Source organism: Nasonia vitripennis, chromosome 3 (genome assembly GCF_009193385.2).
Source record: "Nasonia vitripennis strain AsymCx chromosome 3, Nvit_psr_1.1, whole genome shotgun sequence".
In the NCBI taxonomy this organism is placed as follows: Eukaryota; Metazoa; Arthropoda; class Insecta; order Hymenoptera; family Pteromalidae; genus Nasonia; species Nasonia vitripennis.
In genome coordinates, this window is record NC_045759.1 from 21,414,700 (window position 1) to 21,435,141 (window position 20,442).

At 43.7% G+C, this 20,442-nt stretch overlaps 1 protein-coding gene across 2 annotated transcripts; it reads right to left on the reverse strand.

The window, feature by feature from the left end:
* Positions 1-413: 413 nt before the first annotated feature.
* LOC100117514 (LIRP) lies at positions 414-17,579 on the reverse strand. 2 transcript variants are annotated; one of them, XM_001601680.6, is made up of 3 exons: positions 17,319-17,579; positions 4,123-4,330; positions 414-2,828 (listed from the first exon to the last, which is right to left on the reverse strand). In XM_001601680.6, exons 2-3 carry the CDS (start codon positions 4,328-4,330, stop codon positions 2,635-2,637), a joined length of 402 nt encoding a protein of 133 aa, XP_001601730.2. In that variant the 5' UTR covers positions 17,319-17,579; the 3' UTR covers positions 414-2,634. The 2 variants fall into 2 exon arrangements, with proteins under 2 accessions (XP_001601730.2, XP_016839749.1); XM_016984260.3 differs by lacking the exon at positions 17,319-17,579 and adding an exon at positions 8,725-9,827.
* Positions 17,580-20,442: the final 2,863 nt, after the last annotated feature.

Below are 20,442 nucleotides of genomic sequence, written 5' to 3' on the forward strand. Positions count from 1 at the left end.
AGTTGGTTCTACTTACGTTTAAAATAAAATCACGAGTCTTTATTTTCGTTCGAACACAAGCGGCAACAGAATGATTAACTTTGGGATCGGTCTCGCGCTCTCGCAAAATGAGAAATATTTTCCCGATATATAGGAGCAAGCGCGAGCAGCGAAGCCGAGGTCGGACCACATATTTTCCCCGACGATCAGGACACACATCGCTCTTCGCGCGAGCTAAACTGCCGGCGCGTCTTACCGAGCGGAAATCCTTGGCTGCGAGTGAAATACGAAGGGCAGATGAGAAATGACTAGCATTAAAGTAAGAAATTACTTCGCTGCGGGAAAGAAATCCTCGGACGTTATAATGCAAAGGCGAAGCTTAAATTCGTCGTAGTTGCATTGGTAGGAGGTCAATGACAATAAAACACAGTATATCAGATTTTTTTATATATTAAAATTGAATTGTTTATACGAGCTATTTTTTCGGAAGATGACAACAAGCAAACTATCTCGTTAAACGATGTAGATATTACAGTTCACAGTTAATAAATCAGATCGGCGCATCGACACTACATTTTGTTCCAGCGTCGATTCACATTTCACGCAGAATGTTTTTCAGCAGCGCTATATGTATACGGAACAACGAGAATTAAAAGTATAAGTCCAAGTAGAGAGAGAGAGAGAGAATAATAAAAAGCAGCACAGTATAATAATGTATAGTCGTGTGCGCTAGCGATATTAAGCATGAAATCGCGATAGCGCTTAATCGGACCCTTTTCATCTCGTCACAGCCTCTGGGAAATAAACGAACGTAAATCTTGAGCGCTACGCTTAATTAATCCTACCTCTTCGCCGCCGTCTGGCCGTGTGTATCGATTCGGAGAGAATTTTCTCTTCTCCTTGTGTGGTGCGATAAATGCCGAAGATTAAAACATATGTTGTAAGTGTACGGTATAAATGTGTCAATAATATAATAATAATGAATCGTGTGAGAGTTTTTCAATATCTTGCTTCAATGAGTATTTGTTGGATGCATTAATAACTGTTACTATATAATTGTGCGGTGTATTTCGAAGAATTATATTTTTATGATAGATAATACATATTAAAAGATTCACTATATTAATAAGAAGCAAGTTATCTTACAAATCGATAAAATTCCCTTCTTTCTGGCACTGTTCTTTAGAATAATCGCTGAAATATCTGACATAATTCATTCGACGGTCGTATACAAAAAATCACCTACTCTTACGTTCTACTTAAGGATTACAATGAAAAATTGCCGAAGGTGTGCGAGCATGCGGATCAAGCTGTATCCGATATATAGTAGCGTTAAGCATTTGTAGCCGTGAATCCAAGCAGTTTTCCACTCTACTCTCCACAGCACCGATAGGTGGCGCATAGTCGATTTTTTGTTTTCCTCGTGCTAACCTGGCTCAGGATTTATCTATAAAGGAATGCCAGCCATGACCAAGACTGCCTTGTTTCGCCTACTGCGGCTAATGCTATAACTGTTTATGTTGTGTTGAAACAATTATTTTAGCGAGGAAATTTGTACGATAGACGGAGAACAGGACATTGACGTATTCGTAACGATGTGGGTGTAATTGTAAAGAGCGCAATTAGCGGGACAGGTGAATGCTTCGTTTCTCGTATTATCTAAATAACTGAAAGGGTTAATGGGAGCCTTTAGAACAAATGGGCCCAAAGAAGCATTTGCATTTAATGATTATAAAGAAATGATCATCGAGGAATGAAAGGAAACAAAATAGGCCGAATGAAGATCTGCTCAAAATGCTTGGACAAAAATCTAAGAGAATTGGGATCTGATTCAAAAAACTTTATTGGATATGCTATAGGCATGTGTCTTTTTCATGCGATCGCTTCTGAGCTCCATAGAATACAAAAACATTTTGATAAAAATTTTAAACTTAAAGGCTAAACTTAAGCTTACACGAGTCTTACAAAGAAATAAAATAAATTTTCTTTTTGCTAAAAATAAAACTATAAACTTCAATCTACTTATTTATCTTGAACAGGACGAAGGCTGCGCGGGTTTATCATAAAAATACTCGCGTAAGTGAAAGTGTCAAGCGAAGCTGACAAACCAAAGTCGATACGTGGTCAAACTGAATTTCTCATAATACAAGCTGCGCGTACGTGCGTATCACTGAAAATCTAAACTTTGACTCTCGCTGCAGTTGAGGATATGCGAAAACCCCAGCAACCTTCTAGACTTGTCATCACGTCATCACAAGTAATTATAGCACTAATGCGTATACTTAAAAACCTAGACAAATAAATTTCTGTCTTGTATGTATGTGTGTATTCGGGAAAAGGCTCGAATGTACACCCGCGGCAGAAGTATTGATCACCCGATTTTTCATCATTATACGCTACTAACACATTGATTCCGATCACATAGCCGCATTGCAGATTCGAGCCTCTTTTCCGACGACGGGAAGAAAAAATAGAAAGAAAAAAAAACGAAAAAAAAAACGAATACATCTCCCCTCAGTGCAGATGATAGGCGCTCGACATTGATAGAGATATCATACGCACGCGCGTGGTGCACAGCACAGCTGAGTGTAAGAGACAGAGCGCCGATATAGATCCTTTTGGTGTAGTACGTGGTTGCAATAGCGCGTGACCTCTTTATTGAGGTATGGCGCAATAGCTCCGCATCTCGTTCATGGTGCAGGATTTGAGACAGCACTCGTCGTGAACACCACGAGAGTCGCGGCGAAATCGGCCAGCTCCAAAACGACCCATCATCGCATTGGCGACCGCTCGTGACCTGAACGGATAGGAGTCGTCGTAGTTGAACGGGTAGTCGTCCATCTCCATACCTGTAATACAGGATAAGATATGTTGAGAGGAAGACGTTATGTATGTTGAGTTATTCCTAGTTGGAAAACTTTTACCTATAATTACTCGGACGTTATATTCGGAGTGTGATCGATACGCGCAAAGCTACCAAAGATTTCATCAAAGTTTAATTTTAGATGTAAGAAACGCTTTTCTGTCTTTCGCCATCTATTGGCAGGACGCAAATTATGATTTCTCAGAAAAAAAAAATGTAATAACACGAAAAACGAAATATAAGAGAAATGTGCAATTTTGTACTTTTATACGGATTTTACATTTCCACTTGTATACCGATATAGATAGTTCCAATTTTCATAATTGATTCCGCACGATTCGACAGCGAGCGTCTGAGAATACAGGTTTGCGAATCAAACCTAAATATTAATTCGCCGATTTGATTTCCAAGAACACCCTATTGAGTTTCGATATATACAAATTTGTACGCTGTCGCATCGATAGCTCATTTCTGTTTTATTCATCGCGCGTTTACAACAGTCGGCGAGCATTCGGGAAGAGATTTCATCAGGGAGAAATCGAATCACCCCTTAACAAACTGCATTTTTCGCGATTTCTTTTCACCATTGATCTCTTGCTCCAGTCGCGCGGTAATAAGAGTTTCAAAAGAAAATTCCTTGATCGCATTAGCCGATAAAAAATAAAAACTGGATCGCGTGGGCAAATATTTTATACCGTATCTCTGCTTTGACTATTTATACCTGTCCTCGGCGTCGTTGTGAATTTATACTTCCTTTCCAAACTCTGGATTACCGATATTTTAGTCGCGCCAAATTGTCACCGAAGTGCGAATACGAGCCGTATACAGTTTGTAGATTTTGCATACGAGGATACATCTATTTAGAGGTACGAGTAGTCGAATCAATACACACCGTCGAGTCCAAAAATAATTAATATTTACAAAGCGACTTGTTCCAATTAGAAGCGCCCACTTGGCACATCCCGGCAATATAATCAAAATTAATATTTCACTCGTTCTATCAAATCCGTCAATATTGACTCAACCGATTTCCAAACGGCGGAAAAAATACCCTTGGCCCCTCCCTCGCGCGTTTACACGTTGTATACGTATAATTCGACTCTGGCATTCAAACACCCTGGTAAAAGCTCTCGCGGCAAAACAAGTTAGCGCCTAAGCGTGGCTCTAAATGACGTTTACACGCTCGAGAAAACAGTCCAATTTCCATCAAACCGAGCAAAGTCGCGCCGCTGACAAAGTACAAACAGAGAAGCGGGAGTTGGCAAAACGCGTGTACGAACCTTGGCCAACGCTCTTCTTGAACATTGGGTTATAGCGCCCATGGCAAACTAGCTGCAACGCGTTGGACAGCTGCTGGCCGCAGTATTTGCTGGCGCCCTGGCGCTTCTGCTCGTATTGGTAGACGTCGGATTGGGCCTGCACTAATTGCAGGAGCAGCAGAATCGCGAACGTGAGAGTCACGAGGCCGCTCAACCTAGACGTGGACATCTGAAACAGAAGCGAATTTTCCGGTTAATTTTTTTTTTTTCATCATTTTGTTTTTTAATTCTGCGGTGACGGTTTAGCCCTTGGAAGTACACACGTTGGACATTTTCACAGGATACCGTCAAAAGAGTTAATTAAATTGAGTGACGTTTCGAACGCATCGCCGGCTATGAGAGGGATATTTTTCGCGTGCAAACTTTTTAATTATAAATAATTCGGGAACCGGCGAGGTGAAACTTTTTTACCTGCACACGCGCGCAAACCCGATCGCGTTTTCTGATATTTTTGTAGCGATACATGTCAGAAATTATTCTTGCGAGCAATTCAAACATTTGCGTACATTTTGTATGAGTATACGATTGGACTAAAAGTAAATTTATGCGTTCAGGATATAATTTTAGTAAGAGGAATTAAGAAAATATTTCAGAGATATTATGGTTCATGCTTGAATAATATAGTGCACTTGGCATCGCCAAGTTTTACTCCTTTATTATGTATCTATTCTCTTCAATTACGACAGACATTTATCATGTACATTCTAAATGAAATCACAGATTTAGACGTTAAAGATTGTAATTTCAGTCTGCCTTGATGAAGAATGCATTATTTTCTAAAGAGCGATCACAAGTTCCCTCCACGTTATTGCTTTCAGATGACACTTTTTCCCTCGTCGCAGTCAACTGAACCGCGCAACTTCGATCTCCCCGACGCTATCCCTGAGAAAACATGTTCCAAACAGCCCGTCACTTCCGCGATCATCCTTATCTCCCAACTTTTCAAACTCCGACAAACAGCTTCATCGAAGCGCCGCATAAAAAAGCGCCACGCGCGCATGTACACTTGCGCCGAGAAAAAATGACTCGGCGTCGCGACAAAATGAATAACGACGACAAGTGCAGCTGCGCTATATGCAGCTGATACTCCGGGGACAGCGGTCACCGCATTTCGATCCCACCGGCGGCGGTTATTGCGCTGTTATCGGAGCGCGAACATCGATACGTTCCAGCTTTTTCCCAGCGGAGCTGTGCGCACGATTCTTCGTTACGTTTCCGATTCCGAGCTCTATTTGCATACGGGGGGAACGGAAGATCCTCGCGGATGAACGATTATGAGATTCGATCGGGGAGAGAAATCGGCGGAAGCCAAGTGTGGGAAATTGCCCGAGAGATCGGTTGGAATCGGGCGATTTCGTTGATGGGATCGATAGTGTATGCAGTGGATTTTTCTTTTATGTCAAGCGGAAATAAAGAATGTATATAAATGAACAAAAGTAGTTCACACTTTTATAAACTTTCCTACAATTTTTGCGAAAAATTATAGTTCGTCTCCTTCCGATAGGTGGTGAAAGACACAAAATCGTTTTCCACGTGTAAAATTGAACCTTGAAACTACTACTAGGCCGAATTGGAAATCGATTTGATTGGCGTATTGTAACAGAAATACACACTTTTGTACACTTTTTTATTCCCGCTGTAAAATTATTGTGTGTAATCAGATAGATTCCGAGTGCGTCGTGCACGGCAGAGCTTATATATCAATATTACTGCAACTCAGCATCAGTTGGGGAAACGATTGCGTATAATTACAACGACGAACATGAGTATTATGGCAATTTGCTAATTATACATATATTTAATTTAAAATCGTTCAACAGACCGAATAATAAATAGCGCTGTTTGTACGTTTTATGCACATAGCTCCGCGATATCATAATAAGTTCCAATATCGCCTAATTGACAACTGCAACGATTGCATTGAAAATTACATCAGTCGAGTAAATAAAACCTCTTTCGCGTCGAAAGTGCATTATCAAATATTTATAAATCTTTCTCACAATACAATTCGGGCTTGCAGTTTTCCCGCACGTGTGAAAATTCATGAAAAATTCATGCGACACACCGCGCGAATTGATCTTCCGTAAACATTGGCAATATGCATTCGAGCCGGAACTTGAGTAGTGGAGGTAACTCTTCGATATCGCAGCTAGAACATACCTACGCGCAAAAGGTTTTCAGTAACAAGGCTAATCGAGTTACCGCGACTGCCCACGTTGTGATGTACTATACGAAAGATTCCGCGCATATCGATCCATACTCGACTATCAGAACGTTTGTCCCGCAATATTTTCCAGATAAACCGAACGACTGTATACTGTTCATTTTTTTGCGTAACTACCCTGAATAGAGGATAAACCTTGTTGTATCGAAACCACTGACGCCACGCGACGTGATTTATTCACAAACCGAAAATACGCAGCGGTGGGCCGTCACGTTTATAATCGTCCCGTTTGCCTTCGATATTATTGATACACCTGCATAGCAATACGCGTCTATAATTCAGCGCCTTTTATATTCGGCGAATCTTTGTATAGCAGAACGGCGCAAATCTCTTTTGCATTCCTACAAGATTTCCTCCTCCTCCTCCAAAATAAAAACAAACAAACATTCTGGTCGCCTTTCTCCAACGCCGTTTACACAGAAACACACAGAGAGCAGCAGCGACGCAAAACGAAGAGCAAAGTAAGCTTAAAGATTCAGGTCCAGACAAGGCCGCGGCGGCGCCTGCATCGCATGGAAAACTCGGGGAATCCCGCGACGCCACGTGCGCTCCCCCCTCCCCCCCCCCACCCCCCAACCCTCTGCGGGGCAGCGGCCAACTCTCTGAGTTATTACACTGGCGCTCTCGCGACTCATATGGGTGCAGCGCACTACACTATACCCAATACGCTATACCTATATACAGACGCAAGACCGGCCACTTCTCTCCGTGGCTATTTATACCTTGGCCCGCGCTCGAAAATAAACCGCGCGCGTCCTTATACGAGGTATACGTGCTCTCTCGCTCTCGCTTCTGTTGTTGTGTGTGCATGTGTACAACGGGGCGCCCACGCGCTCCGCGAGCACGTGTGTATTTATAACTTCCCAGTGCGTGTATTGTGCTGCACTTTTCTCTCTCTCTCTCTCTCTCTCGCTCTCACTCTCTCTCTCTCTCTCTCGACCGATCTGCTGCCCGTACTGACCATACGCACGAGCTCTCGGTGCGTGGGATCGTCGCCGGTTTATAAATAGCCGCACGCTTGCAATTTCAAGAGGTGTATCGCGATTTGTTCTTTTTCTCTCTCTCTCTCTCTCTCTCTCTCTCTCTCTCTCGATCGCGCTGGGGATTCTGTTTTCGCGAATTCCAGTCTCCGACGCTATTCTCGGAGTGTAAGTCAAGCGGAGGGTTTATACTTATGTTCGCGTGACGCGAAGAGAGAGAGAGAGGAATGTCGCGCGTTTTCTTCGGATGCCGCGGTGAAAAGTAAACAAACACGTCGTTCGCGCATGGGTATATATAAATAACAAGCAGGTTTTATTTCGGGAGCATTTTCGGTATTCCGGAAACACCGCGTGTTGTATGCTTGAGTAAATAATGGGAAGAAAATCGAATCTCGCTCGTTGGCATCGGAAAGAGAGAGAGAGAGAGAGAGAGAGAGAGAGAAAGAGAGTAAAAGCTTTCTTCTTTTATCGCGCCAATTGGCGACTTTAATTACCAGCGCGCGCTCGCAAATATTCGAGCTTTTGACGAAGCTTAATTAGCAGTAGCGACGGCTTTTTGGCTAAAAATCGAGAAACGCGCGCGACGACCTGATTAAAATGTTTGTTTGTAAGCTCTCTCTCTCTCTCTCTCGCTCTCTTGCGGACAAGGTTCCGAGCGCTAGAGAAAAAAAGCAACAAGTGGTCGCAATTAAACACGCTCGCTAGCGCGATTATTAATGGAAAACAAGTTATATAAATAGTCGCATTGTGTCGGGCGATTGAGTATAGCGCAATCGGATCATCGAGCATTTCCCGCCTATATAGTCTTACAATTCAGATGTCGCGAGAGCGGAACGCCGCTTCGAAAAGTTATGTAAACAAAGTGCTTTATTGAAAAGCTCGATTAATTAGCGGCCTTAGCGTACACACGATGTTTGATTTCGTTACGCTTCGCTGCCGTTATTCGGCGGTGGTGCAACGCGAAATCGAAACGTTTACACTTTGTTGGTTTGAGAGCAAATAACTCCCGTTGCACGCTGTTGTGGAATATTGCAAAACGATCGCAACGCGGAATTAATGTCACAGAGCTGAAAAAACGAGCGACGAGGTTATAAAGTTTCGAGTTTTCGAGCCGGCGCCTGTTCTATTTAGAGCTTGACATTCTCGCATCAACGCGAGAATGCATAGCTGAGATGACCCTATCTTCGTGCGCGTGTGTGTAACCTAAATACGATTCCGCCATTAATCGCCGCGTTTTTCACGCCGATCTAGTGAATAGACCTTACGTATCGCACAAATATTGGAAAAACAGCAGCGCGAGTCATCGGCCGAAAAGAGTTAACGAGTGAAATAAAAACAAAAAAAAAGTCAAAAACTCACTTAGTACCAGCTGCGTGTCTCGTTCTCCAGGGAAGAAAAAAATCGGTTCGCTATTTTCCTCCGCGCTCTAGACTCACTTTCTCTCTCTCTCTCTCTCGGAAGCCTCGAAATTACGAAGAGTATAAAATCGAAGCGAAAACAGCGAAATTCGGACGGCGACAAAGAAGAAGAATTGAAAGTAGTGGAGGCCGAGGATGAATACTACAATATAGAGTGTATCACTTGAAAATATCACAGATGGGCAGTAGATCGTCTCATCAGCCAAGTCCGGAATCTGACTCTCCGTAGGATCTCCCAGCACATGAGAGCGTGTCCACGCGTGTCGACGACGAGGCTTGTCTCTTCTGGCGAGTAGCTCCGAGGAGAGTTGGCCGAGCACGCCGTGGTATATAGGAGCGCGAACGTGAGAGAGAGAGAGAGAGAGAGAGAGAGAGAGAGAACTAGGAACAAAACAACGATCAGCTGTGACGAATCGCCGACGATTCGACTCTGCAGCCCTTCCACGTCCGGGGATGCATTTATGTATAGGCTCTCTCTCTCTCTCTCTCTCTCTCTTTCTCTTTGGCGGCTCTATAGCTAGCACGTGTTGCGCTCAGCTCCCACTCCGTCTCTTGTACCTTTTGCCACGTGTATATACGCACACCTTATCCCTTTTTTTTTTCTCTCCTAGTATACGATCCTCCTTCTGCAGCTCGAGCCGATTTGTTTATATAGGGACTTCTCCCCCTCGTCCGCTGCTCCCGCGCGATTCTTCCGAGTTTTTCTTCCCAGTGCCGATATCTTCCGCGGGTGCGATTCGTGGACCAGTGGAGCAACCGATGCAGTGGGAGGAGACGGACGAGAGAGAGAGAGAGAGAGAGACAGATTAAGGAGATAGAAAATATACAAGTCCAATGCAGGTCGACGACTACTGTACACTGATGATAATAGCGATGTGTACTTCGAGCTCCGCTGCAGCCGGTCAGCGTGTGGCCGGTCGGCGAGACGCGCCGGGAGAAATAAAGCCTCGTCGCGCCGCGTGGGCGGGGAGAGGGAAAGAAAACGAACGCGAGAGAGAGAGAGAGAGAGAGAGAGACTATACAGCTATATGCGAGAGGATGATGGACGAGCGAGAATCGTGCTTCGTTTCTGCTTATGATACACGCCTGTGCGCAAGTATTGTCATCGCGTACGTGTATACTATGAGCGAGAGTGGAGGATTTTTCGCTAACGAACCTGCACACGAGGGATTCCGTTTGAGCTTTGATCGATCTCTCGATTTATATTTATATGCATACGCGCACGTCAGATAACTCCTTATTATTCGGTCTCATCGGCCGTTTAATAATTCCTGCAGCGATCGATCGATCGCTGATATCACTTTTCTCTCGGAATAGAAAAAGCTCGCGAAACAAAACGATCGTCGGCGCGCCAGTACCGAAAGCTCACTGATCGAGTAGCAGATTGTAAATATACTCTCTTGATCCCTCGGCCTAATCGAGTACGCGGGCCCCGCGACGATGCCTCGTTAAGTCGTTACTGGCATGCCGGGCCGTTACTAGGTCGTTATTACACGCGGCTGCGACGCGACGACTCTTCCCCTCCGAGTCTGTGTGTCAATGAAGCGCTCGAGTATACTTTCTGCGATTTAGATTTCAAATCTCGACTATGTGAAGAAGTTTATTACCATATGCAGATTCAGCTCGTGTATAGTAATCCAAGGCTCTGTACCAGAGAGCTTCGAAAAAATAATCGCTTTTCGCTTTGTTGGCGTGCAAATTGCTCTCGAATAGCTCGCTGCCGAGTGAGAAAGTCTGTATGTATACGCATGCGCATAAACAAATGAAGTTAAAATAGCTCGGATAATTTATTCAACGGGAAAATGAGAGATCAACATGTGCCGCTAGTATACTCGCGGTAACACGATATACCGATATGAAAATTTAACGAGACTTCGCGAGCGCATAAAACTGCGATGTTCAACTAAGCGCGCGCGCGCGGGTGTGTGTGTGTGTAGCGTAACAATTTTTCGTTCGAAATATAAATAACAGAGGGATCGCGATCGAAATTCAAACGCCGATTATAATATAACGGCGGGCTGTTGAACTTTCGATTCCCCGAAAACAGTCTACCGCGAGAAAACAATCACGTTCTCTCCCATCGAATTTATCGAGTGTGCATCGCTGTCTGATTACTCAAAGGAAAACAATTTTGAATCATCGATTTATTTACCCCAATCAGCTCGATCGCGAGGAGAGAGATAGAGGACGCGTCAGTTTTGTGATTGCATCGCGTAAACACAATACGGACTCAATATAAGCAAGTTAGCCTGTGAGTATAGTAAAAAGAAAAAAAAAAAAAGAATTATAGTTTGGCGACCGGTGAGTATACAGCTCGCGCGCAAACAAATCAATTGCCGCGCGCGGCGGACAAAAGTCGATGATCGGACCTTCGTCGTCGGAGCGAAAGTCGCCGAGTCTCATTGCACTTTTCCGTCGCGTTACGCTGCGCTCTCGAGACTTTCCTCCTCTTGATTCTCTCTCTCTCTCTCTCTCTCTCTTCGTTACTTGTTTGATGTAAACAATTTCTATGTTTTCATTTGCCTCGATTGAGCTGCATTGATCTTCGTACGAATATCTCAACGTCGTGCAATTGCGTAAAAAGAAAACGTAATTAAACCAACTTCGCGAAGCCAAACTCGTCAAGCTCGTCGTGGGAAAAAATCACTCTCCCATATATACGCGTCATCGTCCGTCACACCTCACCGCGTCCACACATACACGGAGAGCTTTTCTAAGCTCTCCTCTCTCTCTCTCTCTCTCTCTCTCTCACACACACTCTATAATACACGGACTAGCTCGCTCTCGCGTGCCCTCGTCATCAGCTCTCCGTGGCTCCGCATCACGTCTCGTGTCCCAGTTCCATTAGCGGCCCCGATAGCGCCACGGAGGAGCCAGTCTTCGTATTATATTAATAATTCGATGCAGTGCGAGCGACGCGGCGCGTATATAGCTGCCGGCGCCTCTCACTGCACTGCGCACCTAGCTGATGGCGCCCCGATGGATAATAATTAGCCGCCACGACGACGACGTAGACGTAGACGTAGACAACGGAACGATCAGTCAACGCCGGCGTGATATGCGAGCGGGTTCGCGTTGTCCTCGCACGTCTGTATATGCGGCGCTTCTCGGCTTCTTCTTCGCAGCTGCGCAGAGCTTTTATGTAACGCGACGGCGAATTAGCGCGGTTTCCAAATTAATTCTAGTTGAAAATCCGTAATAATATAACTGTATTAATTATGTGTAATGTTAAGAGCTTGCGCGAGTTTAAATAGCGCGCCTCTCGAGCTTTCGGAGTTATAACTTTTTTAGAACTTCTCTTAAGACGTTCCCGGCCTTCTCCGCTGTCCCTCGGCGACTTTCACTGGATTAAGGGCTATCATTGCGCTTTCGCTCGGTTATATGAGTATAGCTATATAAGACAATCGTTCCGAAATAGTGTCCGAGGAGGGTCGGTTTCTCCGAATTTACAGTCCAATATCCCCGGCTGAAGTCCATATCGCTCTCGGGAGAAGCAGGAACGCACTTTGTCAAGGATATTAAAATTCGGAAGAGAGCTTTATACGAGAGCATTAAAAGTGTTGAATGGATTTTTCGCAATAACTTTGTCCGCTTTTATAGTCGCTCGTCGCGGAATACGTATAAATATTTACGTGTGCAGCTGGTAGTTATTGCGCGCCGCGGACATGAAACACAAGTGAATTTTCGATACATCGCAGAGGAAAAACAACAAATCTCCGAGATTACACGTATAGGCGGTTTTAAAGAAAACAGAGCGAGTCGGCTCGGCTCCTTGAAAGCCCAAGAGCTAATATTTTCTAGCTTGTATGCAGTGCAAACAAAAACACAACCTTATCGCGACGAAGAGTCTCTCACTCTCTCTCTCTCTCTCTCTCGCTTGCACCTATCCAACTCCTGCGCCGGAATAACGTCGTCTTCTCCAGCAACGATAAGAGACTCTCGCATAGCAACGCGATCCTCTACACCGTATACGTATAACGAAATTCCCGAGTGTAAAGTGCGCGCAGCCGATATGTATACCTCTGCGACGGTGAGCATATTTCTTATATCGTCGAAGCGCTCATTCCGAATGTCGCACACGTGCGATATGAGAGTTACTCGAGAGAATTCTTGCGAGACCGAAGCGCCTCGATCTTTTGATGTCATTAGACTTTCAATGCGGCTCCGATGCGATATTCGTGCTATTGTTGTGGGCGAAATTGGTATAAAAACCTGATTTGCGTTCGTTATTTCCAATACCGCGCAGTCGGGAATAATCGAATGGAGGGGCTCTGTTTTTAATAATTCAAGCTCTAGATCTAATCACTCACTCGGCGATTAAAAAGAAAAGATGTACAACAACAACAACAACAACAACGTGCAGAGCTTATCCATCCATCGGGTCTATTTATAGATCGGCTCAATCTCCGCCTACGCTATCCATCTCCTTTCTCTCCCTCGTCGTTGATTGAATCAAGAGGCCCGCGCTTCTTCTTCCCTGGCCCTTTTACCACGGTGTGCAATGCACTTATTTGCGTTACGTCGACGCGTCGATAATTTTACTGCGAATAACTGGATGGATTTTTTCCTAGCCGTTCGCTCGAAAAGTAATTAATGTTTCATTGAAAATTCGCGGCGTTCACGATGTTGATTGAAGTCGCGCGCGGCCTTTTACAAAGGAGCAATTTCAGTAGCCGACGAGCTTTATACACGCTGCGGAAATTCTCGGCTGCGGGAAATTTCCAAAGGTCGACGAGAACTCTATGCAATTAGCCCGAGCTATTAACGAACGCTTATCGATCCCCTGTAAACATTCCATATCGTGTGTACAGTTTGCCAAGAAATGCTGGGAGAAATGTTATATTGACATTTTTCAACGAATTTGTGTGAAAAGCTCGCCCCCGCGAAATTTGAAAAAAAAGCTCCTATAAAGAAACCTTGTGCCTCAGGGGAGTCGGCCGCGTATATAACGACTCCATTGTCAAATGAACGACTTTATGAGCGAGACGAGAGAGAAAGAGAGAGAGAATAGGTAGAGAAGTAGCGGCATATTCATGCAGAGCAGAAGACGCGCCGGAATCAATTTCGCATAGTGACTGCGGCCGCGCGAGAGCTTAGAACTGCGCGTGCGAGTGTGTACTCGTTTTATTAATTTTGCGGAAGGGGCTGAAAAGACGCGAGAGAGCTGGTGAGAGTCCGTTTGAAGTGAATTGCAAGAGGGAGAGCGCGGCTCGAGAGGAGAATTCTTGCGGAGCTTGCATCCAGAGGATATGTGCCTTGGGTTTTGTGCCGTATATACTGAGAACGCCGGGATGATTCTTGATTAAAGAGGGAAAACTTGAGGAAATTTTAATATTGGTTCATGCTCTCGCGTGCGCGGAAATGATGTTTAGAATAACGAGCTTGTTAGCCGTGCGCGCGCGCGCGCGCGCGTTTCCGTTGTTTATGAGCTTAATGATTCGTGGAAGCGGAAACTCGAGTTAGGACGTGCTTGAAGAATGTAACATCGTTTGATTGTGCTTTTTCTTAGAATTTTAATTATGAACTTGTTTCTCGCATGATATACATACCCCGGTAACTTTTACCGGAAGGCTTTTTAAATATCGCATTAAAATATCGAAAGCTTCCGCTGCGTTGTGATAAGACGGGGGGGGGGGGGGGATTATGATAAGACAGCGAAGATATTTTCGTTTGCAATTTTTCATCAAAATTGCTGCGTATAATTCTGTAGCATCGTTTTCTTTTTCGCGATGAGATGTCGGAGAAAGCAGAGAAAAAAATGGCAAGCACTTTAAATCACCGATAGATTCAAATCCCGCAAGAAAATCCGTCCCATTCAAGCGTCAGGAATAAACTAATAATCAGGCCTTAATCCCACCGAAAGTCTCATCTCTCGTACACCCAAAACCCAGCTTCTCGGTATAATAACCGCAGCTGAAGCAATTACAAATTACGCTAAAAAAGCGCCTCCTGGCCGTCGCTCTCAGAATTTCATTTCGCGCAGGGGGCTCTATCAGACTCCTGAATAAAATACCAGCGAGCTGCACGTTAAAGTCAAAAAGAAGAAAAGCCGCCGCTTAAATTCTTATCAGCGCGACGGATAGCTATACCGAAATAACCCCGACCCGGCAAAAAGCTCATGTATAAGAAAGCAGCCCGTCCGATCTGATCCGAGAGAGCTCTTGGTATACGTGTGACAACAATAAATGAAGACTAATAGGCGAAGAGGAAGAAGGAGTGTATATAGCACAGACAGAACTGGAGACAAACAAGAAACCGCAGTTATAGAGCGAAACAAAGGGAGGGAGAGAGAGAGAGAGAGGACGCGGCTGCGAGCACGTATTCCGGGGCCAGAGGCGAACGGCACAACTGTCTGGCTGGATACGTCTGTCTGTTGTGTGCTTTTGGCAGGCCTTTTTTAAAAGAGAACGCGATAACTATGCGCGAGGTCGAGTGCTGTATAGTTTGGACGAGTTGGTGATTTTTTTTTTTTTTTTTTTTTTTTTTTTTTAATTGACCGAGATCTGCTTTATAGCATCTGCGTTATCGTTGCGTCGTCTCGCGTCGATCGAATTAATGTGCGACGTTAAAAGTTAGTTATTGGAGAAGGGAATGACACGTCGTTGTTGTATTGGTCTCCTTATGTAATCGTTATTTTTTAATAACAAAATTATACAAACAATAGGAAATGCTGTTTATTCGTTTGACTTTTCAGTTTTTAACGTTACACCGGTATACCGACTCTGCAGCTCACGAATGGTCTACATGGCTAAAGCTTCAGTGTGGATACATTTTTTATGCTTTTTGTGACAGGTATGACCATGAGATGTGCTCAATTTAATCGATGTCGTGTGATAAAAATGTATCGATTCGTATTTCTAACGCACGCACGCATGCAGATATAGGTACCGTTTGAAGTTCGTTCCGTTATCGCATTTGATGCAAGCTCTGTAAAGTTCGAGATAAAATTGACACTACTGCAGTGCCAATTTGCGAAGATGTATAAAATACCCGATTAGTACCGACAATTATTTAATGAGCGAATACAATTATTTATAATTAACTCTACACTGCGAAGCTCCAACATTATCTATACAATATATATATATATATATATATATATATATATATATATATATATCGAAACAGTCAAATTAAATTGTATTAACGACGAACGATTATTGATATCAAAAGCATAACGTTATTATGGAAGAGCACATATTGAATTTCACTATTATAAGAATAGAAGTATAAAGCAGCGACAATAAACATTTCCTCATCCATAATAGGCTTCATATAATAGCGCACCCTTTTGTGCTCCAATGTAGTCGAAAGGAAGTGAGTCCTTTTATTGTTAACTATATTATACTGACTACTGCGTCGCCCTCTACGCCAGGATAGGATAAGTCTTGTGTTATTATAATAAATTATCTTTCTTTTCATCGCGGCTGAACTGCGGTTTAATAGTCAAATTGGAATTGTTGAGGATCTAGTATGATTATACCTGCGAATTGTGACGCGGTTCATCGAGTATAAAGTAGTTTTCTTTTATTTTGCTTCGTTGCAAGATTTATTCATTTCAGAGATTACAACGACGTATAAACAGTTTAATACAATTAGGGTAATTCCAGGGCTGTATCGATTGGCGGAAAAGAAAAGGTACACAAGAATTAACTACATCGATTCGCACGATCCTAATAGCCAACAGTTCCATTTAAGAAACTTTCCGACCATCCCACGACAAAAATCAACTCCCTCGCGTTTTCTTCGAAAACTTGCACCGGCCTTCCCTCGTGAATACTTACACCGCAGAGCCTCGCAAAGCACATTTGAATAGCCGACGACAGTCGTGCGCGCGCATACTTTCCAAACAACTTTCCCTCCCATTAAAACTCAAAAAGCTCGCCTCGCGCTATTGTAATCATCATCATCATCATCATCGTCGCGATACGCCATATACATTATACCCGGCGTGTGCAAAACTCCGCCGGAAATCCGTTGCTGCACACGATCCGGCCGTTATCAAGAAGCTTGGCCCGAAAACTTGGCTGTTATACACAAGAAAACAAGTGCGATTACAGGAGAGAACAAGGCGACGTAGCTCAAGTTTCTTGCTGCGAAATCGCAGCGCGACGTTTCCCATGTAACGCGTTCTCTCCTGAAGCTTTACAATATATGTATACATCCTCACCCGTGAGAGCTTTTGCAATTAGCGCGCGGAATCGATCCACAGACCGCAGGGAACGACTCTACGACTGAATGACTCCGTCGAAGAGTTTAGAGATAGTTATTTTCCGTTTAGAAATTATCGCGAGCATGTGCGCTGTACATTCTTGTCGCGATTCACCCGGACAAGCCTTAAACGTGCCGAAAACGAGCCATAAAAATGTCGCGGCTGTATACAGAAGTAAGATCCGGCTTTTTGAAAGCTAAATTATATCCAAGGGCCGCCACACGCGAAAGTGCACAATCGAGCGAGCCCAAGAAAAGGAAGGGTGGAGTAAACCGATTCTCAAAGTGTTACACGCAAAATATATTCCGAAGCTGGAAACTCACCGTGTACTTATCACAGACAGTAGTAGTCAAAGGGTAAATCGAGAGCTGCAGGCACTTGTGTCCGGCACGGAATATGAAGCTTCTTCCCAACGGTAATCCTTCAACTAGTGCCGTTGCTCCTGAGGCTCCCGGCTCCTTTTATATAAAGCCTCCCGCAAGCCCAGCTGTTTGTTCCTTGCTCAGCTCCCGCACGTGTACGGGTTAATCCTGAGCAGCCAAGACGTGCTCATTAAACACGTTATGGTCACTCGGCCGTTGCGGGCTGTCAGAGCGTCGTTAATCGCTTAGCATGGCTAATGTAGCGCGTCGGCGTCGCCGGGGCTACTTACACTTACCGATTGCGTATACGCGAGGCAAGGGCGCGGTCAGCCGACCATGCAATATTGCCCCGCAGCTCGGCATCAGCTCTCGTTTAATTGCTTTTCGATGGGGCTGCCGCCACCGCATCGCAGCTTCCTTCCGCTTCTGCGGTGTCTGCGTCTATACGCGTATTTTTTTTTTTTTTTTTTTTTCTAGTTTCCAGAGCTATGGTGTGGGCGAGAGACGCGACGATTGACCTCGTAATACTCATTTTGCGCTTTTAACCCCTCGATTTAGATTATAGAAATAAGTTGGTTTGCATTTTTTAAGAGGGGGTGTCCTTTTATAATAAGGGAGAATCGAAACGAAGGTCCCTTAAGGGGCTGCTTGAAACTGTTTTATCGACGGCGCATCGAAGGACGATGTATCCATAAGAATGATCAGACCCTCGGAGATTTTCATAGATTTGTAGAATATCTACTATGAATAATGGATAATGAAATTATTTGCATTATTCATAGTAAACAAGCTGAGCTATTTAGTTGAAGCGAAAAAATCGATCGCTATCTATAGAGACGATGAGGTAACCTCGTTAAAATATATAGCAAAACATTTTTTAAATCACGATTCATAATTACAAGTATACTACGTATAGGTATAATATACCCACGTTGCCCGTAATTGCAACGAATCGCGAAATGAAGAAGAAGTGCGAAGCCTTGCGCAATATTGCAAGCCAAACCCCTCTGGGATATCTTTGAGGAATCAATGATTAAAAGTCAAATCGCTATTTCCATCTCTCGGCTCCGCTTTAATTAACTAAAAAAAAATCAAACATACCTTACTGTCGGCCATTCCAATCAGAATTATCATTATCCTTTAAAATTTTATTAAATTCTTTTAATAGAAAAAAGTATGCGGTTACGTAAAAGCGAATAAAAGCGATTTCAAACTTTATTAAAACTTTTATTGACAGCTCATCGCGGTTCGGCCCTGATTTATCACATGCTAAAAAGGACTAATATCGCGCGGCTCTATCTCAATTTCGAAGCGACTGCGCAGCAACAATTTTACTTACGTAAGACGATAAATTTTCCGCTAATAGATCCTAGCCAGACTACTGGCTGCAGGTGGTTTTAGTACTAAAGGATGAGACCACGCGTACAAATCATTCTAACGACCTTTAGTTCTCTAACTCTACGAATTCAGCTTTTTTAAACCAGCGGCTCTACGTCGCTGCTGAATTAGTCGTTCTTTTTTTTCTGGCAATCAACCGACTATATCCCTCATTATACCTCTCATTCGCCGGAAAGTTCACCACATGCAGCTATACGTATATCTAAAAATAGAGGATAAACGTTTGTCCACTTCCATATGTGCCTCTTTTTTTCTATCTCGACTGACACTTACTCTTGACATGTTTGTCCGCGGCTACCGTATAACCGAAGGCACGTCCGCATATCAGCTGCACAACGGTCAACATTACGTAAGGAAAGCACCGGCGGCGGGTATTTCAAAGGGATTCGAAAAAAAAAAACTCATCGGCCATTTATCTCGCGTTAGCGCGCGGCGCAGATAAATCGGAAAAGTTTTTTCATCGAGAGCCCCCGGCATCCTTATCAACGCTATATGTATATAGACGCGCCTCGAAACTCGCGCGCATCGGATTTATAGGGTCAATTATTCAGAAAATTCGGTTCGGAGTGAATTTTCCCCCATCGAATATTTATTCCAATTGCAAAACACTCGGATTATTATCATCGACGCTGTAAAACCTATATGCCGCGGGGGCGCGGCGTTAATGAGAAAAGCGCATATAAAGCTTTGCAGCGCTCGCGCGTGTTATGCTCTGTATAAGCCGCTCGTAAAAGTCCGCTTGATTCAGTGCTTTTGTTACTTCCTAAAACTATAGGTGTGCGGGTGGGGGAGGCGAAATTACGAGGAGCTGAGTGCAGGCGGCCGGTTAAAATCGGCGTGGCTTGTTCCGCGATTTATATACGCGAGAACCTTTGCATAAAGCGATTATTTGCTTGGGGGGGAGGGGGGGATATAAGACGGTCGTTAAGGGGAGGTGGTGCTAGATTTCGGCTTGTCAGTGCGAGGGTGAGATTGTTCGGTTTGTTATTACGTTTAAAAACAAGATCATTCGAGGTAATAGCGCATAATAAGTTTCGATCGGAGCTAATTCGAATAACGTTCGTACAATATTGTATCTCGATATTATTGAATCGGTGCGTTTTTTAACTAAATTTTACACATCAGTTGAATGAGCCGATAAATGATATTTAACCTACTCGTTACTCGTACATCAACGCATCATTATTATTCAACTAATAAATCTTCTATACAATGCATACGAAAGTAAATGATAATTTTAAATATAATTTAGTAGATTAATCCGAGTTTAACACTGTACCAGCTTTCAGCGTCTCTTGCTATTCGTTTAAAGTTATACGAGTTTCAGAGAAAAAAGAAAGCGGACAAGTTATTCCGCGCTATCGTGAATTGAATAAATTCAAAATCCTCGCTTCGTATAACGCAGTCGAATAGAAAGCGCAAATGCGACAGAATTAACAAACAAGCACATAACAGATATTACGCGCTACAGTTAGCTCGAACTGTGCGACGGTGGCTTCCTCGAAAAATCAATAAATATGACTCGCTAAAAGCTACGATAATAATCTCCGACACCCCGTCCGTCTCTCCCTCAATTAATCGCTCATAAAGCAAGACAAAGATGCGACGATAAAAAAATAGAACCGAAAACACAAGAACGAAGGAGAGATAAAAAGTAGGTCGGGTGTGTGTGGGTCGCATAAATAAA

Coding starts and splice junctions, on each gene's coding strand:
- LOC100117514 (XM_001601680.6), bottom strand. CDS start 4,330: ATGTCCACGTCTAGGTTGAGCGGCCTCGTGACTCTCACGTTCGCGATT. Junction 2,829..4,122: donor CAAGAAGAGCGTTGGCCAAG/GTTCGTACACGC, acceptor CCTGTATTACAG/GTATGGAGATGGACGACTAC.